This window comes from Prinia subflava, chromosome 19 (genome assembly GCF_021018805.1).
Source record: "Prinia subflava isolate CZ2003 ecotype Zambia chromosome 19, Cam_Psub_1.2, whole genome shotgun sequence".
Lineage (NCBI taxonomy): Eukaryota > Metazoa > Chordata > Aves > Passeriformes > Cisticolidae > Prinia > Prinia subflava.
The window spans coordinates 5466464-5486892 of record NC_086265.1 but is presented as its reverse complement, the minus strand read 5'-3'; the positions used below and the strand labels follow the sequence as shown (position 1 = coordinate 5486892).

The 20429-nt window shown below is 44.4% G+C and overlaps 2 protein-coding genes across 20 annotated transcripts in view; both read right to left on the bottom strand.

Moving 5' to 3' along the window:
- Positions 1 to 1902: 1902 nt before the first annotated feature.
- Positions 1903 to 9943, bottom strand: NOC4L (nucleolar complex associated 4 homolog). Its single transcript, XM_063416345.1, has 15 exons — positions 9738 to 9943; positions 9527 to 9650; positions 9334 to 9440; positions 8989 to 9096; positions 8704 to 8853; positions 8051 to 8150; positions 7718 to 7752; positions 7564 to 7614; positions 6912 to 7023; positions 6262 to 6322; positions 5613 to 5723; positions 4246 to 4409; positions 3798 to 3880; positions 2929 to 3042; positions 1903 to 2614 (listed from the first exon to the last, which is right to left on the bottom strand). Exons 1-15 carry the CDS (start codon positions 9831 to 9833, stop codon positions 2498 to 2500), a joined length of 1533 nt encoding a protein of 510 aa, XP_063272415.1. The 5' UTR covers positions 9834 to 9943; the 3' UTR covers positions 1903 to 2497.
- A 1395-nt stretch (positions 9944 to 11338) lies between these two features.
- The window catches only part of EP400 (E1A binding protein p400), a 52520-nt gene continuing 43429 nt past the window's right edge, over positions 11339 to 20429 (bottom strand). For 14 of the 19 annotated variants that reach the window (XM_063416328.1, XM_063416324.1, XM_063416338.1 and 11 more), the window contains 14 exons: positions 20146 to 20282; positions 19577 to 19633; positions 19375 to 19453; positions 18599 to 18799; positions 17540 to 17585; positions 17339 to 17448; positions 16556 to 16760; positions 15914 to 16077; positions 15345 to 15551; positions 14856 to 15051; positions 14418 to 14548; positions 13836 to 14003; positions 13040 to 13117; positions 11339 to 12543 (listed from right to left, as the gene is read on the bottom strand). In XM_063416328.1, coding sequence (XP_063272398.1) covers positions 12271 to 12543; positions 13040 to 13117; positions 13836 to 14003; positions 14418 to 14548; positions 14856 to 15051; positions 15345 to 15551; positions 15914 to 16077; positions 16556 to 16760; positions 17339 to 17448; positions 17540 to 17585; positions 18599 to 18799; positions 19375 to 19453; positions 19577 to 19633; positions 20146 to 20282 — 2052 coding nt within the window. In that variant the 3' untranslated portion in view covers positions 11339 to 12270. The remainder of the gene's footprint in view (positions 12544 to 13039; positions 13118 to 13835; positions 14004 to 14417; positions 14549 to 14855; positions 15052 to 15344; positions 15552 to 15913; positions 16078 to 16555; positions 16761 to 17338; positions 17449 to 17539; positions 17586 to 18598; positions 18800 to 19374; positions 19454 to 19576; positions 19634 to 20145; positions 20283 to 20429) is intronic. The other 5 variants (XM_063416334.1, XM_063416342.1, XM_063416343.1 and 2 more) reach the window with 3 other exon arrangements.

Below are 20429 nucleotides of genomic sequence, written 5' to 3'. Positions count from 1 at the left end.
AAGGCTTGTCTGAAGTGCTCCCAGGCTTTCAGCTGTAAGCTCCTCTGAGCTGTCTCTGGTTTGGTTGTCTGCACCAAGCACAGTTGGGACTGTGCTGGGGCTGCCAGGCATCACCACAACACAATTAAGTCACTCCAGGTCAGCTGCACATACTCCAAGTAAAGTGCTAACAGCATTTCCAGCTCAGCACTGAAATGTGCTGAGGAATCTGGAAACACGCTGTGTCAGCCTGAGCCTCTGCCTCGGTGTCAGCAGGAGCAGCACACTGGGAATGCTCTGGGAAACACAAATTGCATCCTGCTCCAACCCAGTCCCTGCTCATTGTGGTACTTGGGATCCACAGCTGCTGGAAGGCTGGAGATGCTGGTGCCTTTGCAGTCCTCCTCCTGAAAAGCTCCCCTTCCCACGGCATCCCTGCTCCTGTTTGGATCCTGGGTGTTTGGAAAATGCTTTAGGCCGTGGTCAGTTGGTCTCAGGTAAAAGGCTTTCCCCACAGGGAGCAGAGGGCCACACCACAAGGCAGGAGCTCTGCTTTCCAATATTCCCCACCAATGTCCCTGTTGGGTGACAGGTGACCCCAGAGGGACAGAGAGGCACAGAGGTCACACAGCCCTGAGGACACTCTGTTTACCCTCTGTCCACACAGAAGAACCCAACCAAAATCCCTCATTTTCAGCACTTGGAGATCTGGATTTGCCCCATGTCCAAGTGGTTTAATATCTTTTAAAAAGAACCCAACACCCCTGAGTGTCAATATAACAACAGAAGTGAATGACACTTCTCACCAGCAATTACACACAGATATTACTGGGGCCAACCTGAATAAAATTAAAAATATGCAGAGAAACCCATTCATTCTTTTAAATACAGTTATCCATTTCATCTGAGATGGTGACACTGACTTCTTTCATGAGCCATGTTCTATTGCTACAGCAGAGCACTTCAAGATGTTTACCAAACACATACAGACAAAACCCTGTGACAAAGGGAGATAGAACTTAGAGATGAAATTCAAGGCTTGGGTGAACCTGAACTGAGGCCTCTCAAGTTGAAAGTTACATCTCAACCATTCTGCTTTCCTACCTCTGATACCAGAAGTCAAAGAAAGAAGAAAAGCAGGCTGGCCAGGGGGGAGGCAGCATTGCCTTTTCACCAGAGAACAAAGAAGGAAAATTCCAAAGAAAAAGAGGAAAAATATCAATCCTCAGAAACACCCCATGTGAATTCAAAAGCATCAGAAAGGGAAAAAAAAAAAAAGATGTAGAGCTCTACACTGTGAGGACATGTCCACTGCTTGGAAAGCATGAAAAATAACTGGATGAAGAAAATTTAACACTTCAGTGTCTCCAAGACAGCTGCAGTTTTCCTTGACTTAACCAGACTTGGCTGTCAGAAATTGGATTTCTCAGCCTCCGCTTTCTGGATTGTAATTTACTCTTTCACAAAATATGATCTCAAATTATGCAAGCAGAGTTTCTATCTAAATAGGTAACATTAAGTTCTTGAAAATTAGTTTTTAAAAAAGTCCTGAGTTTGTCTGTGCTGTTAATAATGAGTTTACCTCAAAACCTTGGGTGGAACCATTATCAAATGGAATTTCTGCATAACTTCTGGAAGTATATGAAAAATTAACAAAAGCATTCAGTAGCAGTGGAGTTAAAAATTATTAGCCCCTGGATACACACTGGCCAGAGCTCCTAAAACACATGCAGGCTGCAAGCAAAACCACACCAAGCTGCTTATCATTCTGAAGCAAAACTCAAGGATTAGCCTCCCACTGCACATCAGCTGGCCTCCCTGGCTACAGCAGGCACTAGGATTATGTTCCCTTCCAAAGCTCATGAGCATTTGGAATCCAGCAACCTTAGTGCATGAGGTGGATGTACAGGAAGGAACACCAGCAACAATTCATAGATGGATTTACTGAGCATCTCCTGAGCTGTTATACAAACCAGTTTCAATGCCTTGAACATGGGAGTGCTGAGTACAAGGAAGACAAACAGCCCTCTGAAGATGAGCTTAAAAATGCATATAAAAATATAATTATAATACAACAGGTGTTTACACTTATGTATTGAAGACATTTATTACAAACATGCTGTGACAGCTCTCGTACAAAAGTAAAACATCTGAGAAATAAGAGCAGGCAGAGAGTGCACTTCCCCTCAGTCCCATGGAAGAGCAGTGAGAGGTCTGTTGATGCAGCCCCTGGTCACAGCCAGCACCAGCAGCTCTGGGGGAAGGACTGGGATCCCAGCCATGAACAAGTCCAGAATCCCTTGCTCCGAGGAAAAATCCCTCCCAAATAGCAGGTGGCAGTATGCAAGTGTGAGAAACACAGCCAAGTCCATCCAGGGGCAGTGGCAGGGGGCACTGAAGAGGGCTGCAGCTGAAGCAGCCCAGCTCTCCTCACAGGGAAGGGCTGCCGAGCACACGGGAGCTCTCCACGTGTCCATGAGATCCAGCTGCTGACAGATGTGTGTGGCAGGAGATGGCATCAGTCTAAGCTGAAGTGCTCTGCAAAAATATCATTCTTCTTCCCAAACAAACCTCGTACCGGCTCGAACTCCAGGGGCACATCAACAGCCTTTTTCTTCACTTCTTTATCAAAAAGCTACAAAATAAAAACCAGAAAATATCATCAAAACTCAGTAGAAGCTCTTCACCCCAAATAACACTGCTCACTCTTAAGTCTGAAAACATCCAGCAAATAAACACTTCAAAAGAAAAAAAAAAAAGGAAAAGAAAAGCCAGCCCTGTCACCACTGTTGCTCCTGCTGTTATTTAACAGACCATTTTCCTAGTGTGCCCTGGTTCTGGGTAACCAAGTCAGTGTAACTCCCTCCCCAGATGAACAGGACACAGCTGCTGCATCCAGAATCTCCTTTCCTCTGGATCCAGTCATTCACAAAGGCACAGCAGCATTACCTCATAAGCTGAGAGCTCCAGGAGCCCTGAGATGTCATCCTCCATTTCAGACAGGGACTGGTTCAGGACAGCAGCTGCCTTGGCCACATCTGGGTGATAATGGTTCTGGAGAGACTGAAGAAGCAAGACAAATAGGAGATAATCTAATAAGTACAGGGTTACACACAACCATCTGGGCTCCCACACAGGAGTCTGCCCATTTGTTGGTCAGATCTTCAGTGACCACTAAATTCCATCAGATCCAAGTTCACTGCACCGTGCTACGACAGAGCTTCAAGAAATCCTCATTTCAGGCATCTTTCAAATGTGTCAAAGACTCCTCTCACATCCAGCTCAAGACAAATTCATCCATAGGCCATGCCTACACTGCATAACCCAGTTCTGCTGCCTCACAGTGCCCTCATGCCACACCCAAGCTCCCGCCCTCCAGGATTCCAGCTCCTGCACATCATTTCTGTTGCTGCTTCAGTCCCCTACAAACCCCTCATCTATTTCTAGACGATAACCTGCCTCTACTCAATTCACTCCCATCAGTGCTCACCAAGTTCCTCTCTCCCCTCAGAGCAAATCTGAGTGCTTTATGTCTGGTACATTTGCAGCTATTTAGTCTGCTTTAGTCTAGCTGTGAACTGCAAGTTCAAATGTGTGCTCACAGGCCACCCACTAATCAGCAGGTACATCTCTCCAGTGTATGGAATCCTTTGCTAGGGTAGAAAATGATGCAGAATGAAAGAACTCATCTCATTTGCAAGATTTATATCAAGCAGGTTTTTGTGAGAGAGGTTGTCCACTGCTAACACATGTCAAGGAAGCAGCAGGGGTGGAAGAGACCCATAGCAGACCCAGATGCTCATTTTGGGATGACATACCTGAATCTCCCAGAGAGAGCTCTCCAAGGCCCTGCTTTTAGATGGCTCCTCCTCCTCCATAACGTAAGGATCTTTTGACATATCTAAGGACATGGGAGATACAGAGCTAATACCCACTGTGTGATGTACAAAAACCCAAAGGGAGCACAGGCCCAGAGCAGTGCTGCAGCCAGAACTGCTCCTTCCCAAGTCATTTATGGTCCAGGGACAAACTAACACATCCCAGCATGACGCCCAGCAGCACTACAGAACCATGTCACTGTCAAAGAGCACAGGAAGCAGGGCATTTGGAACAGCTTTGAACTTCAGAGCAGGAGCCTGCTGACCTTTCACAAGGGGACAGGACAAAGGGATGCTTCCAAACCCCAGAACTGGAACCTCTCCTTTTCCTCCACAGGAACGCTCCTCTTTACGCTGTTGTAAAGGCACAACACCCCTCCCCTGTTACCTGCTGGCCCTGCTGGTCTGTGCACCAGCACCCTGCAGGCAGGGTGCCTCCGGAAGAGGTTGCAGAGGAAGGGAATGACCATGAGGAGAGCCTCGGGAGGGGCCGTGAGCGCCAGCCGCGCCAGCCGCTTGATGAACGCCGCCACCAGGTACGCCGGCAGGTGCCTGGGGACAGGAGGAGCAGCCTGTCACAGGCCTGGCAGGAGAGCCAGCAGCCTCAGCCACCCCAACAGCACGTCACATTAGAGAGCAGGGGCTCATCAGGCTTTTTTTTTTCTTTTTTTTTAAGAGAAACTTTAGAAATCTTGCTTGTAAGCAGCCATATATTGTGTGCTTGCTGGAATTTACATTCAGCGCATGAATAATCTCAGATCCTGACATGTGGCACCATTGCCAAGCACAGCCCCTGTACATGGACATTCTCGTGGCAAACTTTATTCAGTCCTTTTATAAACTTCTGAGGGCTTGGCTATGCAACCTTAATTATATTCTCCTTATGTCATTTTGTGGGTTTAATTAATACACAGGCCACGGTGTTAAATCTATATAACACTTTCAAGCACTGCAGCTGTTAATGGGAACATAAAGCTCCTGTGTAGTGTAAATGTGCATTATAATTTTTTTTTTAATGGTAAAAATGCAAATTTCTAACAGCAACCAGCTCATTTAGGCCCCCTCTTCACATCAGAAGAGTCAGAATGAAAATGACAATATTCAGTCACTCAGACTTCACTACACCTGCAAGGCTCAACTAAGTTACCCACAGGTCTTGTCACTCTCTCCAAAGTACACCAGGAACAGAAGGGGGTTGGGTATGAAGTGCCTGGTGCTGTGTTACTCTTGGTTTATTTTATAACATATGACAGCAGCTATATGACCAGCTGCCTACCCGGTTTCTTCCCTGTGTACAATGAACTGACAACATCAAGACAGGCTGTCAAACACTTCACATTTCAGTGCTTTATGTCTGCAAAAAGCCACCCATTTATCAACAGCTTTGTAATCTATAAAAAGCCTGCGAATTTTACTTTTCCATTTTTACAAAGACAAGACAGAAAATTCATCACTTTCACCCAAAGTGGAAGAGAGATCAAAAACACATCCATAAGCACTTGCAGCTCAAACTCTGATAGCTAACTGCAATTCTTCCTTTGTGAAAATCTATGGCTGTGAGGCAAATCTTCAAAAATAGCATATGAAAAATTACACGAGCCTACAATAATAGTCTTGGATTCAGTTTTCTCCATAAAAATGTATCTAATCCAGCAGGCACACTGAATACATTAAATCCAGACGTGTGGGAGACTGCTCAAAAATAGAAAAGCAGGAGGAAAATATGTGAGCACACTTAACAAAGAGGCTACTTACGATGAAGACAAAAACAGATCAGTCAGGTGGAAAAAGCGAGCTCGGTACTTCACGTGATAAATGGAAGGGTCTAACAGACTGTACAGCTTTTTGTAAAAGTCAGGATACTCCCTGTTGAAAAAAAGGAAAAATACAACATCCATTAGTGGTGTACAGAGGGACTGTGTCTAAATGTTTGTGCTATCATTAAGAGCACCCCAGCCCACTGCTGTGCTCTGTTTAGCTCTCTTAGGCTTCCCTCTACAGTCACCACTTGAAAACAAGCTGCAAGGGGAATTTACGCCTCTTGCAGTGCCCAACCATCTTCAGGGTGTGAAGCCATATCCAGTGACTGCAAATGCTACAGGATGCACTGAAAGGGACACCAAAGACTATGGCTTCACTCTCTAATCAGATCAATGGAAATGGATTTTTAAGTGCTGAGCAACCACAATCTAGAGAAGAGAATATTTAAGGCTCAGGTGTAAAAGAAATCAGACAGCCAAAAAAAGCTCAGCATCCAAACAGCCTGAGCCTCTTGTGCAGTTTGGCTTTCTCACTGGGGAATTTCAAAGCCTGAAGGTCTGGTTTATCCATTTCAGTTTCTCTTACATGAAGACATAATTGCAAAACCCCATGCTCCTTTAAACAATATACTCTTTTTACTTACAGATTATGCTGATGAATCAGAATAAACAACCCATTTAGGGCTAGGAGACTGATTGCTCCACCTGTAAGAAAGCAGGCAGATATCAACCCAATAGAAATAACTAGAAAAAAAAATTTTCCAATTTTTTCTATAATAAAATCTTCCCCGAAGGAACTCAATACCTCAAATCAGAGCCAGAGTGATGGCTAAAAGGTGAAACAATTTCATCTACACCCTTCCAGACACTCCCAAGTTTCTTACAAAGATTAAGCTGTAGTTCAGTGGAACAAACATTTAACAGCTGAGACACAACAAAGTCACACTGGGGAGACAAAGGTCTGCTCAGAAAGGACATTTCTGCAGGAATCTGTGCATCCTGTGTTTGGATCAGCAGCACTGGCTAAACTCTATGTTTAAAATAAATCACTCCAGTATTCTACTCTTCCCCAAAGTCTTAAATATGATTTTCCTTACACACAAGGAGCAATAACAATAACAAACACAGGTAAAATCATCTCACTTTTGGGGACTGTGGAGTTGCCTCTAGTTCCTTAGCTCCATCCCAGCCAGGAGTACACCTATTCCATCACCCAGCAGAGCTTGAAAGTCCATCTGTCCTGTGCTGGAGGTGCCACAAAGGATAAAAAAAGGAAAAAAAAGTTCTCACTCACCTATGCCATAGGCCATTGTCAAGAAGTCCATCATGAGAGTGGGCTCGTTCATGTAAGGCAGGACAGAGTCGTGCAGAATGACAAGAACCTTTTTGTAAAGGCCAGTGGGCAGCTGTGAAGGACAAAACAACACAGAGGAACAAGCACTGCAGGGAGAACTCACACAGCAGCAGCAACCTGTGGCTCAAACAGGCAATGCACAAGCAGAAGAGAATGTGCCAGGAAAATACAGAACAGCTTGCAGCAGCAGTTCCCAAATGGGAGAGTTTACAAGTGACACCAATGAAGTTCATTCAAGAAGCAGGTGCTCACAACTAACAGTGTCATCACTCAGATGGGGAAAATCACCAGGAAAAAGGCTGGGGAAGCCTCATCTTGTGAGCAGAGATTGTTATGCTGCAGCTCACCCTTACGGGCAGAGATGTCTAAGGTAGGGAAAAAAGGCTGAGAGCAGGGGGAAAAGCAGGCCATATATGAGGTCATTTTTCCTGGCAGAGTGATCCAACAGAAATGGTCACTGGGCTGTTCCCACACAACACTCAAACCCCACTGGGTCCTACCAGAGCTTCGTGCAAGGCTGGATACATTTGCCAAGGATCAGCAATCCTTAAATTAAAGAGTGACGTGGATCAGTGGCAGAAGAAACACTCACCTTGTGCTTCAAGAAAGTCAGCCACATTTTTTCAAACACCTGTTTGTGTGCCTTAAAACAGAATTGCAAACAGTGAGTTAAACACACTGGTATAGATAATGCTCCATTTTAAGCAGATAAAGTTTCAGTTCTAATGGACCAAATGAACAGTTACCTGCAGCCTTGAAAGTTTCAACTCCTCACGGTTATCTAAAAAGAAAAGGAAACCAGATGTTGAACTTGAAATGGATACTCAAAAAATTAAGATGACCCTTTTTAACTCAGCCCTTTGATGCTCTAAAAACTTGGGCTGAAGTACTGAATTCAACACAAGGCCATAACAGACTCCCCTGTAGACCAAGGGACATGGATTTTTAAGACTGCTTAGAATCACAGTGATCAAAGAAGCAGACATTCTTCATCAGCAAACAATAATAAAGCCTTTACACTAAAAATCTTAAAGTGATTTTCCCTTTCACACACAGTTCATCACGCAGAGTTTACTAACCTTGCTTGACCATAAATTTGACCATCTCAGACTCTTTGTTTGGCATGTTAATGGGTGAGATGAGGGAAAATACATTCTGCTGGTAAAAAGGCAGCGGCTTCTGAGGAAAAAAGCATATAAACAAACATGAAGCAAGTCCCACAACAGATAGCAAGATGCTGGGCTTCAATATTGTCCTGTTTCCAAGAACTGAATGTATTTAGGAAAGAGAAAGGGAATATTTTGATGACTAAACTACACACTGGTATATTCTCTGCTGCAGCCTCAACATGGAGTACTACTTGTTTATCCAACATGAAACCTATCTCTGTACTTGTTCTGGTTTAACAAAACTGGTGGATCCAATGTAGGAAACAGATTCTTCCTCTGCCCCAGAGTAAACAGAATAAAGTTCTCTGTTTGTCACCCAAGCTGCAGAGATTTGGGTGAAACAGAAGCTAGAGCTTAGACCAGAAAGAACAGTATGTGTCTTGAAATACCTTCAACTTCAGAGTAAAGCCAGTCTTGGCACACTGACACACATAAGAAAAAGATCAATGCCTTCAGCGGGCACGCTTAATTCTCTGGCTTCCAAATATTTCCATACACCTCTAATTCCTCCCTGCTCCACGCACAAGACACACAACCCGAGCAGCTCAATAACAATTTGTTACCTCCTTTGCCTTCTGCATGACCTGTGCCACGCTGGCGGTGACAGCCTTCATGACAAAGTAGCGCACGTCGTCGTACTCCATGTACTCCTGAAAGCGGGAGATGAGGAGCGAGGCGTCCTCCTCGCTGGGAAGCAAACCATCAACAACCACCTGAAAGGGTTTGGAAAGGCAGGCAACAACTCAGTCCCTTACAGCACTGGAGCAGAGGGTGAGACAGCTGAGGGCACATGAGTTCGTGTGCTATCAGGTCACAGACAGGAGGGATTTTTAAGTCCTGCAGCTTACCTTGAGAAGGTCACATGGAAAAGTTAAAGTTCCCTTCCACTCTATTTTGATCAATGGATATTGTGCCTCCAATTCGACAAACTTCATGAGTGTGCAGAGTGCCAACTCCTTTAAAAAAAAGAAAGGCATCACAAAAAAAACCCCCCAGCTTAACAAGAACACCAGAGGTCAAACGCAAAGAAGGCAACTTTCAAGAGGAGGAAGACTGAAATGAGATATCTCCTGAGAAAGCTGCATGCTCGCTGCTGGTGAGCAGAGTCAGAGCATCAGTGCTGTCCCACAATAAAATATTGAGCGATAACCTCAAGGGACACCCCGCGGGTCAGCAGCGGGCTCAGCACCCACCTTGACCTGGAAGGCGTCGTGCCCCATGAGCTCCCCGAGGCAGCGCACGCAGTCCCTGTAGCGGTGCCTCATCCATATCCTGTACTTGTCCTCGGCGCTGTAGCTCTCTGTGAGGGACACACACGCTCATGCCGGGCTCGGGCAGGGCCGCGCCCGGCCCTGGCGGCGCCGCGGGGCCGCGCTCCGAGCTCACCGGCCAGACACGCGTCCTGGTCGGGCAGCGGCCCCACGAACAGCTCCCGCCGCTCCAGCAGCGCCCCGAACAGCCGGCTGCACGTCCTGGCGGCGCTCACGATGTCCTCCGGCTCCTCCTGGCCCTGGGGAACAGCGTGTCAGAGCGGCAGCCCGGCCGCGCCGCCCTCCCTCAGCCCGCTCCCCCCGGCCCGGCCCGGCCCGGCGCGCACCGCCAGCGGCTCCAGCAGCTCGAAGACGCGGTTGGCGCTGGAGCGGCTGCCCAGCACGGCCTGCAGGCAGGCGGCCAGCGCGGCCTCCCGCGCCATGCTCGCAGCGCGGCCGAGAGGAGGAGCCGCGGCCGCTCCGCCCGCAGGCGGGGCCGGCGGCGGGGCGGGGACCGGGGCCGCTGTTGGGATCGGGATCGGTCCGTCCTCCCACCCACCGCCCCGCCCGGGTAACCCGCCCTCCTCCCCCGGTACAGAAGGCAGGGCGAGGCGGCTGTATAAAAATGTACACTTTATTACACCTTCAGGTAGGATACAGCACTATTCCTTATCATCCTACTGGGTCGAGTACAAATGTTCATCACTTATGTACAGGTTGACTTCCTAACACACTCCCGGGAGAAAGACACATTGAAAGAAAAAAAAATAATTAGAAGGAAAAAAAAAGAAAATATGGTGACTTTTTATCTTCATCAACTGACCTAAACAAGAAACAATCGCCTCTTTAGACACCAAATCAGACCAGCACAACGACGTAGCCAGCAGCTCTCCCACTGCTGGAACTATTCCCCCCACCCCAACTTTCATGCACATCGTAAAAGCTAAACACTTAAAAGTAAAACTGGGGCTAACTAAGCAATATTTTTGGATGAGCAAGGGTATACTGTACACAGTGTCACTATCCATTACCACTGCATCTGCTTTGCATTTTAAACTACTCTGCTGTCAGCAACGCCAGCTCCGTGGCTGGCAGTGAATTTAGGGGATGGCACACACCAGGGGTTAGCAGGGCCAGGGGAATACTACTGCATGCAAAAACAGCTTAAAAAAATCAAAATGCCCTTGTATTTGTAGACCTGAGGGTCCAAGAAAAAAAGTATGCAGGACGAAAGAAGTATAAAATAAAAAAAAAATCAGGAACGCTGCCTGAGCCAATGTTTACATTTGTGATCTGAACAGAATTGGCTGTACCCATCCCAACTAACAGAGGAGCTGGCTGAGAATTCTTTCTTGTCTAAGACATGTGGATTGCCAGGTACCAACAAGTGTGGACGAACAGAGGTAAAACAAAATATATGCTTTCCTTGCCCTTAAATAGGCTCCTTCCCTAAAAGAGTAAAAAGATCACAGAATGGAAAAATAATTTTAAATCCATCTCAGAAAAGGAATGTTGTAATTTTGTCTGGATTTTACACGTTGTGCAGTTTTATGGCCAAAGTAAAATAAATCCCTTCAAACCACCATGGGCTTTTTGATTCCTCACTCAGTGCTGTTTGCAAGTCTGTTATTCATTGTATGCAAGAAAAGTAAAGAACCCCCCCACAGTTCTATGCAGCTTTTTGCTTCTTTTTTCTCCATAACAATAAGGCAAACTGATTTGGAGGAAGAGGCCACGCTCTATTCACATCGAAAATACCCACCTGAAGATACATTCATTGTTAGCTTTAGTAAAAGAATAGTACAAAAGTTAGATCTTACTCTTTACACAGTTGAAGAATTAAGTCTTAGATTTAATTCCACTATTTTCCCCTTCCCCCAGCCCCCACCCCCCAAGCTGAAAGCCGTGTAAAAAGTACTGAACATTTAAACATGTTGCAAGAGCAGAATGAAACTGAGAGATTAGATTTTATCAGCTGGAGATTTTTCGTGACAGAAGTCCCATGAGAAACAGCTATGGATCATCTGTTTAGCTGTATCTACTGAACAATTCTTTTACAAAAAAAAATGGGCTACACTTTAATACACACCTACTATCAACACAGTATTTACTCAGCTCATGCCTAAAATATTCACTATTTTAAAGTGAAATATGAGAATGAACACACAGGTTGGGTGATTCAGTAAACTGTACACAAAACCTACCAACAAACATTTTAAAAGACTTACAAAAATGGAGAATGAAACCTTTCTTTTTCCTTTTTAATTACATATACTTACAGGTTTTCACATTTATTGGATAAAATTTGCAGGGAGCACTTCAAGTCTGTGTTAGATCTTCCAGGGGCATTTACCACAGGGAAGAACAACACAGAGCTTTTGTACAGATGGAAAATACTGTGCTGTATCAACCACACCTGGTTCTTTGCGTGGCCTCACTGTGGGCACTGAGCACACACTGAACTAACAGCAAGGAGCTGCACACTCCCACAGGCAGGTGTGGTCTTCCAACACAGATGGATTTTACTGACATTTATGGCAAATCACCATTTCACTTTTGAGAAGCTGGGCAGAATTTCAACCTAAGTAATGCTTGCTTTATCTGGTTTGAATGAGCACAGAAAACACAGGCAGAATGCATCTTGTACAGAGTTTGAGTGCTAAACAGTTGCTAATACACTGAAGTTACATGTGAGTTTCCATGTTTAAATGTTCACCAGCAAGAAACTTTCTGCTACAAAAAAAAAAAAAAAAAAAAAAAAAAAAAAAAAAAAAAAAAAAAAAAAAATAGAGGTGTTTTGTCTTCATTTGGATGTTTGGAGTAGCTTCTCACTTGTCTCAGCAAACACAAAATGCTGTGTTTCCCTGTTATTGCAATAGTTCAACTTGGTTTAGTAGGTGCCTTCAATCTGACAGTCGGTGTCCTCATCTGCACTTTTGCTTGCTGACTCTGGGCTTCAGGTGTTGCTGGTGCCTGGGCTGGGTTCTGTACACCTGGAGCCTGAACCTGGGGAGACGCTGTGGTCACCACCTGCTGCTGGATCAGTTTCTGCTGCACCACCTGGGCAGTAGCAGTGGTTGCAGGGATCACCTGAACCTGCTGTTGACCTGCTGTCGTCTGAGAAAGGGTCACAGTTTGGGGCTGAGCTTGTACCTACAAATCAGGATGAAAAGGTAATTATAAAATAGTTTGGCATTAAACAGAGCAGTCATTACATTTTTGCTCTACAGAAGGAATCCTACTTACTCAGGTATTTGCTCTCTTAACTGACAAACACCTCAGACAATGATTCTGGGAATACAGGCTCTGTGGTTTCACTGACAAACACCATTCTGTCACATTTTCTAGAGCCTTATAAATCAGAACTAATTGCCAAGATACCTGTAACTCGGATCTCTGCAGTGCAAATCCAAGGACATGCCCTCAGATACATTCAGAAGGAAGATGAAAGCTATAGAAACCCTACCAGATACAGGAAAATTCCTGTACTGCAGAAGTGAAGGAGCAGGGAAAAGAACAGAGGGACAGCCAGAGGACCAAAGAGGTTAAAATGCTGACCCTGCACCCACAAAATGAGCTGTTCTAAAGATTGTGTTTCTAGTTGCTTCTAGATCATGTTTCTTCTATATTTGACAAAAGGAAAACCTACCTGTTGGGAAACTGAAACCATCTGCTGAATGTTGGCAACAGTAGCCTGTTGCTGGACCACTTGTGGGAGTTTTGCAACCTGTAGTGATATGAAATAAAGGAAGATTGGATCAATATAAAAGGCTGCTGATAGCAGCAAAACACCACATATAGCAAAACTTCTACCAAGGGAAAACATTTCCAAAGGCCTGGTCATGGTAAGTTGCAGTCTGGCATTTTCAGTGAAGCTGAATGTTTGTGAAACCTTTTAGACCCATGAACTGAAGAACTTAGCTAGGGGAGGAAGAGAAATATTTTCAAATTTAACTACAGTCATTTCCTGCTATAAAATTGAAGGAAGCATGTGAATTTTATCAGGTTACATTATCTGGGACATACTTTTGAAAGAGTGAGGCTTCCAATTCCTAACCCCCTTCTTTTTTCTTGGTTAGACTGATTCAGCTATGCAGAACAGAAAATATGTGAGTTGTCACCTCATCAGAGATTAGGTTGTGAGGCAGCACCAGAAACAGGAAAAACTCTGGCTGAAATTTCCCTAGTAAACACAGTATGGAATCCCTTGCCTAATAAAAAGAGTGACAATTATTTTATTTCAAAGAGGAAGGGTGAACTTGCAGCTCACAGTTGCTTTGACCTGCTGTAAGGCCACATATTCAGCACCAGTGATGAATATTAAAAAGTCAATTTAAATGAATGTGTGATTAGAATTAAAATGAGTGGGTGCTGAATTCTACCTCACCTGTTGTCTTTAAAATGCTCCAGTCCCAGTACAGTTTAAAGGTGTAAACCTGTGTTACCTGTACCTGAATCTGGGCCTGCACTTGCTGGGTTCCACCTGGTTTCTGGGTTTGGGAAATTGGAGTTGTTAAGAACTGTGTTTTAATGGCAGGCTGTGTAGCATAAGTTACTTTTTGCTGCTGTGAAGTCTGCTGTTGGGTCTGGACTGTAACCTGTTGAGCATTTATCTGCACAAGAGAAAAAAAGGTACCAATGATTATAAAAGATAAGTGCATTCTAAAGAACGTGTATGTGGGCAAAAAAGATTAATTACATTTAATTATTGAAAAAAATTTCTCCCAGGATTAGCAATAAAAAAATGAGCTCTAGATGAAAGCCTTCATGCTTTTCAGAAGTATTTGGAATAAATGTAATGAAAAGTTTCTCTCTTGCACACAACAAGGCACACTTACTAAAAACTACCAAACAACCAACCCCTTTACAGAAAAATGAAGTACCTGAGAACTTGTTCTCTCTAGATATTACCTAAGATTCACCCCCAGAAATCCTGACTGACTCTCTAGGAGTGTCCTGGTCATCCAGAACCAAAGCTTTCCACCACAGAACCACTGCACAATTCCTGGCAGAGCAGACAGTAGTACCTTTTGCTGCACAGTAGCTTGTCCCTGTGCAACCTGGGGCTGGATGGCTTTCTGCTGCTGGGCTGCTTGGTGGTGCTTGAGTTTTAGCAGCTGCTGGACATGCAGTGGCTGTGCAACTACTGTCTGGCCCCCTGAAAATTACAGAAATAATTAGAACTGTAAGAGTCTTCAGTTTATTGCTTTGTCCTAGTAATCACAACTTGCAAACAGATTCTTTTACTGACTTATACATCTGCACAGCTTTAAACACTAACAACCCACTGATTTTAATGGGAATAACACATTTTGACAGTGGAGAAAATTTCTTATCTGTTTCTTATCTATGTTGTTTTGTTCCAACAACAGTCTTCCTACAAGAAGACAAGAAAAATATTGTCTATACTACAGGAGATGGCTACAAAATATAATTCTTCGTATTTCCAGCTTGCATTTACATACCTGCTGCTTTCTGTGGCTGCCCAATGGCAACACTAATGCCTGCCACAGTCACAGGGAGCGTGGTGACTCCTGCAGATGACACAACAGCAGCTGGAACAGACACCACTGGAGGCTTTGCCAGAGCAACTTGTGCTGCTTGTGGAGTCTGGGCCTGGATCTGTCCTTGTGCTTGGAGCTGGGAAGCAGGAACACGAGTCTAAGCAGTAAGGAATGAAGATTATTGTACCAGCACAGAAAGATTTGCTGCATATAACAGGTGATTATGAAGTGATAGCTGTAAATGTTTCTAAATATAATGGCTCCTGTACAGTGACACAACTCAGAGATGGTATCAATGGGCAAGTACAATGTAAAGCTATTTATGTTACAGCTGTTCCTTCTAAAGAGCAACACAAGGAGCACTTGTGTCAATGATCAGTGCCCAGTTCATTCAAACCAGCCAAGAGTGGGATGTTTGAGACTGCTTTTGCCAAGTCAAAGCCAACTCACCAGGCGTGCCACTTGCAGGTTGGTGACCGTAGTGCCCGTGAGGACCGCGCCAGGACGAGGGGCTGTGACAGCAGTGAGCTGCTGGGTCTGCTGCTGCTGCTGCACCTGCACTTGTGCTGTTTGCTGCTGTGCCCCTTGCTGTGTCTGCTGTGCTGCCTGCTGCTGCGGGAGCTGCAGCTTCTGCTTCTGCAACTTGATCAGCTGCTCCTGCAAAAATCAAACGCTTCCATCATTTCCAGTAGTTTACGTTACAGGAGGAAAATGGAAATGAATTCAAAGCTTAAAAGGAGAAACATTCTGTGCCAGACTAGAGCTAAGATCAAGTATCTAAAATGTAACTCTTTTACACAATGGCTTCCAGTGAGTAACAGTAAGTGCTTTCCACCCTGCACTCTCTACTATTGAAAGTGCTGTCAGAATCAATGACTGCACAAAATTTTAGTAGGATGAAATTTAGGAGAGAAATACATCTCCCTGTAGCCCAAGAAAACAGGACACAACACACACTGCTAAGGAAGCTTACAGTAATGAGAGCAATGTGCTACATTTCCTCATGAGCGTTTCCTCACCTGTGACAATTTCCCTACAGTTTTTATTTGAGCTGGAGACTGGGCTTGTGCTTGAGCCTGGATCTGTGGGACCTGCACCTGAGCAGCCTGCTGCTGCTGTTGTCTCAGAAGTTGGAAGTGAGCAGGGGTGATGGTTTTGCCTGGCAGTTGGACTGTTGGTGTAGCTGTGAATAAAGAAAAACCAAAATGTTAAGACAAATACTTTTCAACATTTAGTTTAACTCATTAATTCACCTGAGATGTCGAGCTGTTAAATGCTTATTTTTCTGCTGCAGCACACTTTGTGGATTTACGACACGTAAGAACACATTATCATGAGCATGATGTAAAAGCAGAGAAGATCATAAAATACAAGGGCCTTTCTTCACAGTGGATTTTAGTCAAGGCAGTCAATTCTAATATTTTACTGCTAGGTTATCAATATTATTTTTAAATTGCAATGCCGAGGGGCCAAGCTCTCTATTGCCATACTTTATCCAGAAATACCGGAGAAAGATGTAATCTCAGCACCGACAATAAAGCAAGTTAAAAACCACAGCCCTGTTTAATGGTGTCCCAGACCTCCAGCACTGTGGGGCCGTGGCGGTGGATCTACAACTCTGGAGCCCTTCACGGACCTTTCCCCGAAGACAGGATCGTTACCTGGTGTGACCTGTGTCACCAGAGACCTTGTCTGGGTCTGCACAGGCGTGAGGTTGGTGGTGACCACGGCCGAGGCCGTCACGGACGTCACGGCGCGCACGCCCTGCGTGGAGGCGATGGTCACCAGCTCGCTGGACGCCGCCGGCGCCGCGGCCGCGCGCGGCTGGCTGTGAACAACCTGGGCCGTGGCGGTGCCTCCCGAGGTCTGCAAGGGAACACAGCTGTCACTGCTCCCCTCCCCTGCCTCAGGTACAGCCACAGAACCCTCTGGAAATGTCATCTAGGCAGTTTTAAAAACAAGCATGAAGAAAAAGCCCCAAATCTAACACATCCGTTTGGATGCATCTTACAATCAGCGTGTGGTTAAATCTTTTTCCAACAGGCTGATCACCAAACCCTTCACTCCATTACAGACATTTGATTTTAGTACCTTTCAATACTTTGCTTTATCTTCCATAGTCTTAAACTAGTAACATAATAATAAACATCATAATTAATAAAGCACAAAACAGTCACAGGCTGAAAATGTTAATGACATAATACATTGCTTTTAGCAGCACTTGCCTATAGACTATTTTTAACAGTATTAAGCATTTTTTTCTGATAAACCATTCCAGTGTGTTCTGATGTTTTGGTAAGAGAGAGAGGCTTGATAAAGAACCCCAAGATGCACATGACATTTGCAAGGAGCAGAATTTCTGACAACATGCAAAGCTAAAGACATGCTGACAAAACATGCAACCCAGAGTGTCCAGGAACACAACTAGTGACAGATCTACTCACAGTCAGCGTCCCAGGTATAACAGGTGAGGCCAGACGTTTATTGATGGGCTGGAAGGTAGCAGCAGGGACCCCAGCAACAGTGTTCACAATCACATTTCCACTCACTGTAGCTGTAAAGAAGCCAGGATTAAATGTGAGATTCTGAAAGTGAAAATCCCAATGTCCCATCACCTCCCATGCCCAATCCTAAAGTCTCCTTACCAGTCTGGATGCTCGTCCCCGTCACCGCTGTTTTGATGTTGCCTGCCTAATTAGAAGACAATTAAGGTAACAGTTCAGAAAAACAATAAAAGAAAATTGAGCATTGCTTAACACAATGCTGTATTCCAGAAGTGACAAAATAAGAAAAATGCAGTGGAACACACGGAGTTTTCTGCAGCTGTTCATGGACTCTACAGATCACAGCATCTAATGTATACACACATCAGGATTCTGTCTTACTAATGAGCAATTGTAGACCAGCCAAGTGTGTGGTAAACCCTGGTCACTGGACATTCCTGTCAGCAGGAAAAGGAAGCAATTCCTTACTCTGACACACCAGAGACAGCCACTCATAGAGGAACATCACTGAGCACTTCATACACAGCAATGCCTGTGGGTCAGAACACATCCTCTCTGTCTTTCTGCAAAAGCTGTTGTACTCTTGCTCCTCAACAAGCAAAATAATCCACCACTGCCTGCACACATTACTGTGCAAACTAGATTGGCTCTAAGTACAAAAGTCACAGACCAGTCACCAGATTCATTCAGACTCTAGATTTAAGGAAGACGTGAAAACTTTGCACAAATTTGCAGTAAAAGCACCACGGTATTTCCTGTAGGATGCATTTCACTTGCCTTGCAAAGATTAATGAATCTTTTGTTTTTAAGCTCATTAACTGAGTAGTTCTTACAGCTACATTCTCTTTTATTCTCTGCATTCTGCAAGTTCTCTGTACAAATACTTCTCATTGACCATGCAAATCTATTCACTCAGACTTCATTAAATGAAAGTCTAAAGTGAAAAAGGAAAAATCATCTTTGCATGATGTTTTTCCACCTCAGAATGCTAAGACTTGTTTCTACAATGGTATGAATAGCCTTAATAAATCAGAGAACCAGAGGACACCCAGCATAACCAGGGAAAGCAAACAAGAAAAAATATCTTTGATCTCACTATACTGACCTAAAACTCTTTCCAGAGAAAACACGACACAAATACAGCACACACAGAAGAACTGAAGTGACCACATCAGAGGCACTGAGCTCTCCCTTTCTTACCAATACTGCTGTGTTGGCCACAGTAGTGACTGCAGTCTGCACCACTGCCTGTGGCTGCTGAACTACCTGTGCCTGTGGCTGTGGCTGTGGCTGGGCCTGTGCCTGCTGCACGGGGGGCTGCTGGGGGGGCTGCTGCCCCGCCTGGGGCTGCTGGGGCTGGGGGCCCGTCTGCTGCTGGGCCCTCTGCTGCTCCGCCAGCGCCTGCAAGGCAAGGGGCACCGTCAGTCTTCATGCATGACACAAGCAAGATGTGGGGTTTTTAAACAAAATAAAGCAACAGAAAAAGCCTCTTTATTTCCATTCACAAAACCCCTTTAATTCTAACCAGAGACAGATCACAAAGCTGCCTTCACTTTTTCAAGTTACACAACCTGACTTGTTTCAAACTACAAGCTGCACTCATGGTTTTATGGCTTAGAGAATAGCACAACAAGTAACTTGTCATCCACAAGCAAGGACAAGTAGTTCCTTCTGAATAATATAAGAAAGGAGGCTACAGAATGGGCAAGAATTAAACAAGGTTTTTACACGTTTCAGTATCTTTTGCAAAAATATGCTTCTCATTGTTTTAGGGGTCTAACTGTGACAAGAGGCCCAAGAAAAGGTTCCACTTTGAGCCTTGGTTATCTAAACCCCTGAACATGAACAATGTGCAGCTGCTCACAACATCCACTGAACTGCCAAACTTCTCCCAGGAGGCAGCTTTGTTCGTACCTCATCTGTTTCCTAATTTTTTAATTACTGCAGTCATTTGTGCAGCAGAGCTGGGACCATACCTTTTTCTCTTTGGCAATGCGTTCTGCTCGGAGGGACGCGACTTGAATTGGAGGGAGGGGTTTATCATAGTTGATTCCACTAGAAACAATAATAAGACAGTACACAGAATATTTAGAAATAACTGAAACAAACAAAAAAAAAGAAAACAAAAAAGAGCAGTTTTATGCAATTTGTAACTCCCTCAAGATGGGGAGTGCTCACCTTTCTGCAAGCACCGATGCATGCTTTGGATTCTTCTGGAAAGGATTCATGCCAAGTCTGAAATTGAGCAAAACTGTATTACTGGAGAGACAAAAACCTTTTAAACAGCATTTCATTTCACATATTTTAGCATATAACACTGCAGTTTTGGTGAAGTTTCCATGATATTCCTGCCAGTACTGCAGCCTGCATACAGACAGACATTTAAGAAAGACTCAGAGTAAATACTAAATAAATACAGAAAACCTGCAGGAAGATACATAGAAAAGAATGTACTACTAAACAGCATAGACTTCAAATTGTTTACAACTCAGGCAAATGGATAGGTATAAAGCAGATTTAAAAAATCCCCAACTGATTGCAGTTCTGCTCTTAATGACAAAGAGCAAATTCCTGCAGTGAGACCCAAACACATGAAATATGGAGATGTTTCCAAAAAACAGAACACAGAGAGATCAAGAACAGAGAAACAAGAGTGTAGAGTAACTCTGGGTTTTGAGAGCCATTCAAAACACAGTTTCCAGGAGATCTGTGGTGACAGAAGATCAAATGATCCCAGGTAAACTTACAGAGGTTTGATAGGTGGACTTCTTTTCCCTGCAATCATTTTCATCATTTCAAAATGATTAGTATAAAGCTGTGTGTGGGTTGCACCCTCATCTTGAGCATAGATCTGATTGGTACGAAGCGGGCGACTGTTTTTAGTCTAAAAAAAGAAAACAAACCAACTTTCAATTGCAAACTCACCCAACAGGGCATTTTGTCTATGTTTAAACACAAGACACGCTCGTAGATTATTTAAAAACATTCTCCAACATATCTATCACAGACTGGTTCCTGCCTTGTGTCACTG

Excerpts from the sequence above, each read along its gene's own strand:
- NOC4L (XM_063416345.1), bottom strand. The coding sequence starts at position 9,833 with ATGGCGCGGGAGGCCGCGCTGGCCGCCTGCCTGCAGGCCGTGCTGGGC. Across the intron at positions 8,854-8,988 it reads TTCCATGTGACCTTCTCAAG|GTGGTTGTTGATGGTTTGCT; the intron begins GTAAGCTGCAGG and ends AAACCCTTTCAG. Across the intron at positions 5,724-6,261 it reads CTGATTCATCAGCATAATCT|GGAGTATCCTGACTTTTACA; the intron begins GTAAGTAAAAAG and ends TTTTTTCAACAG.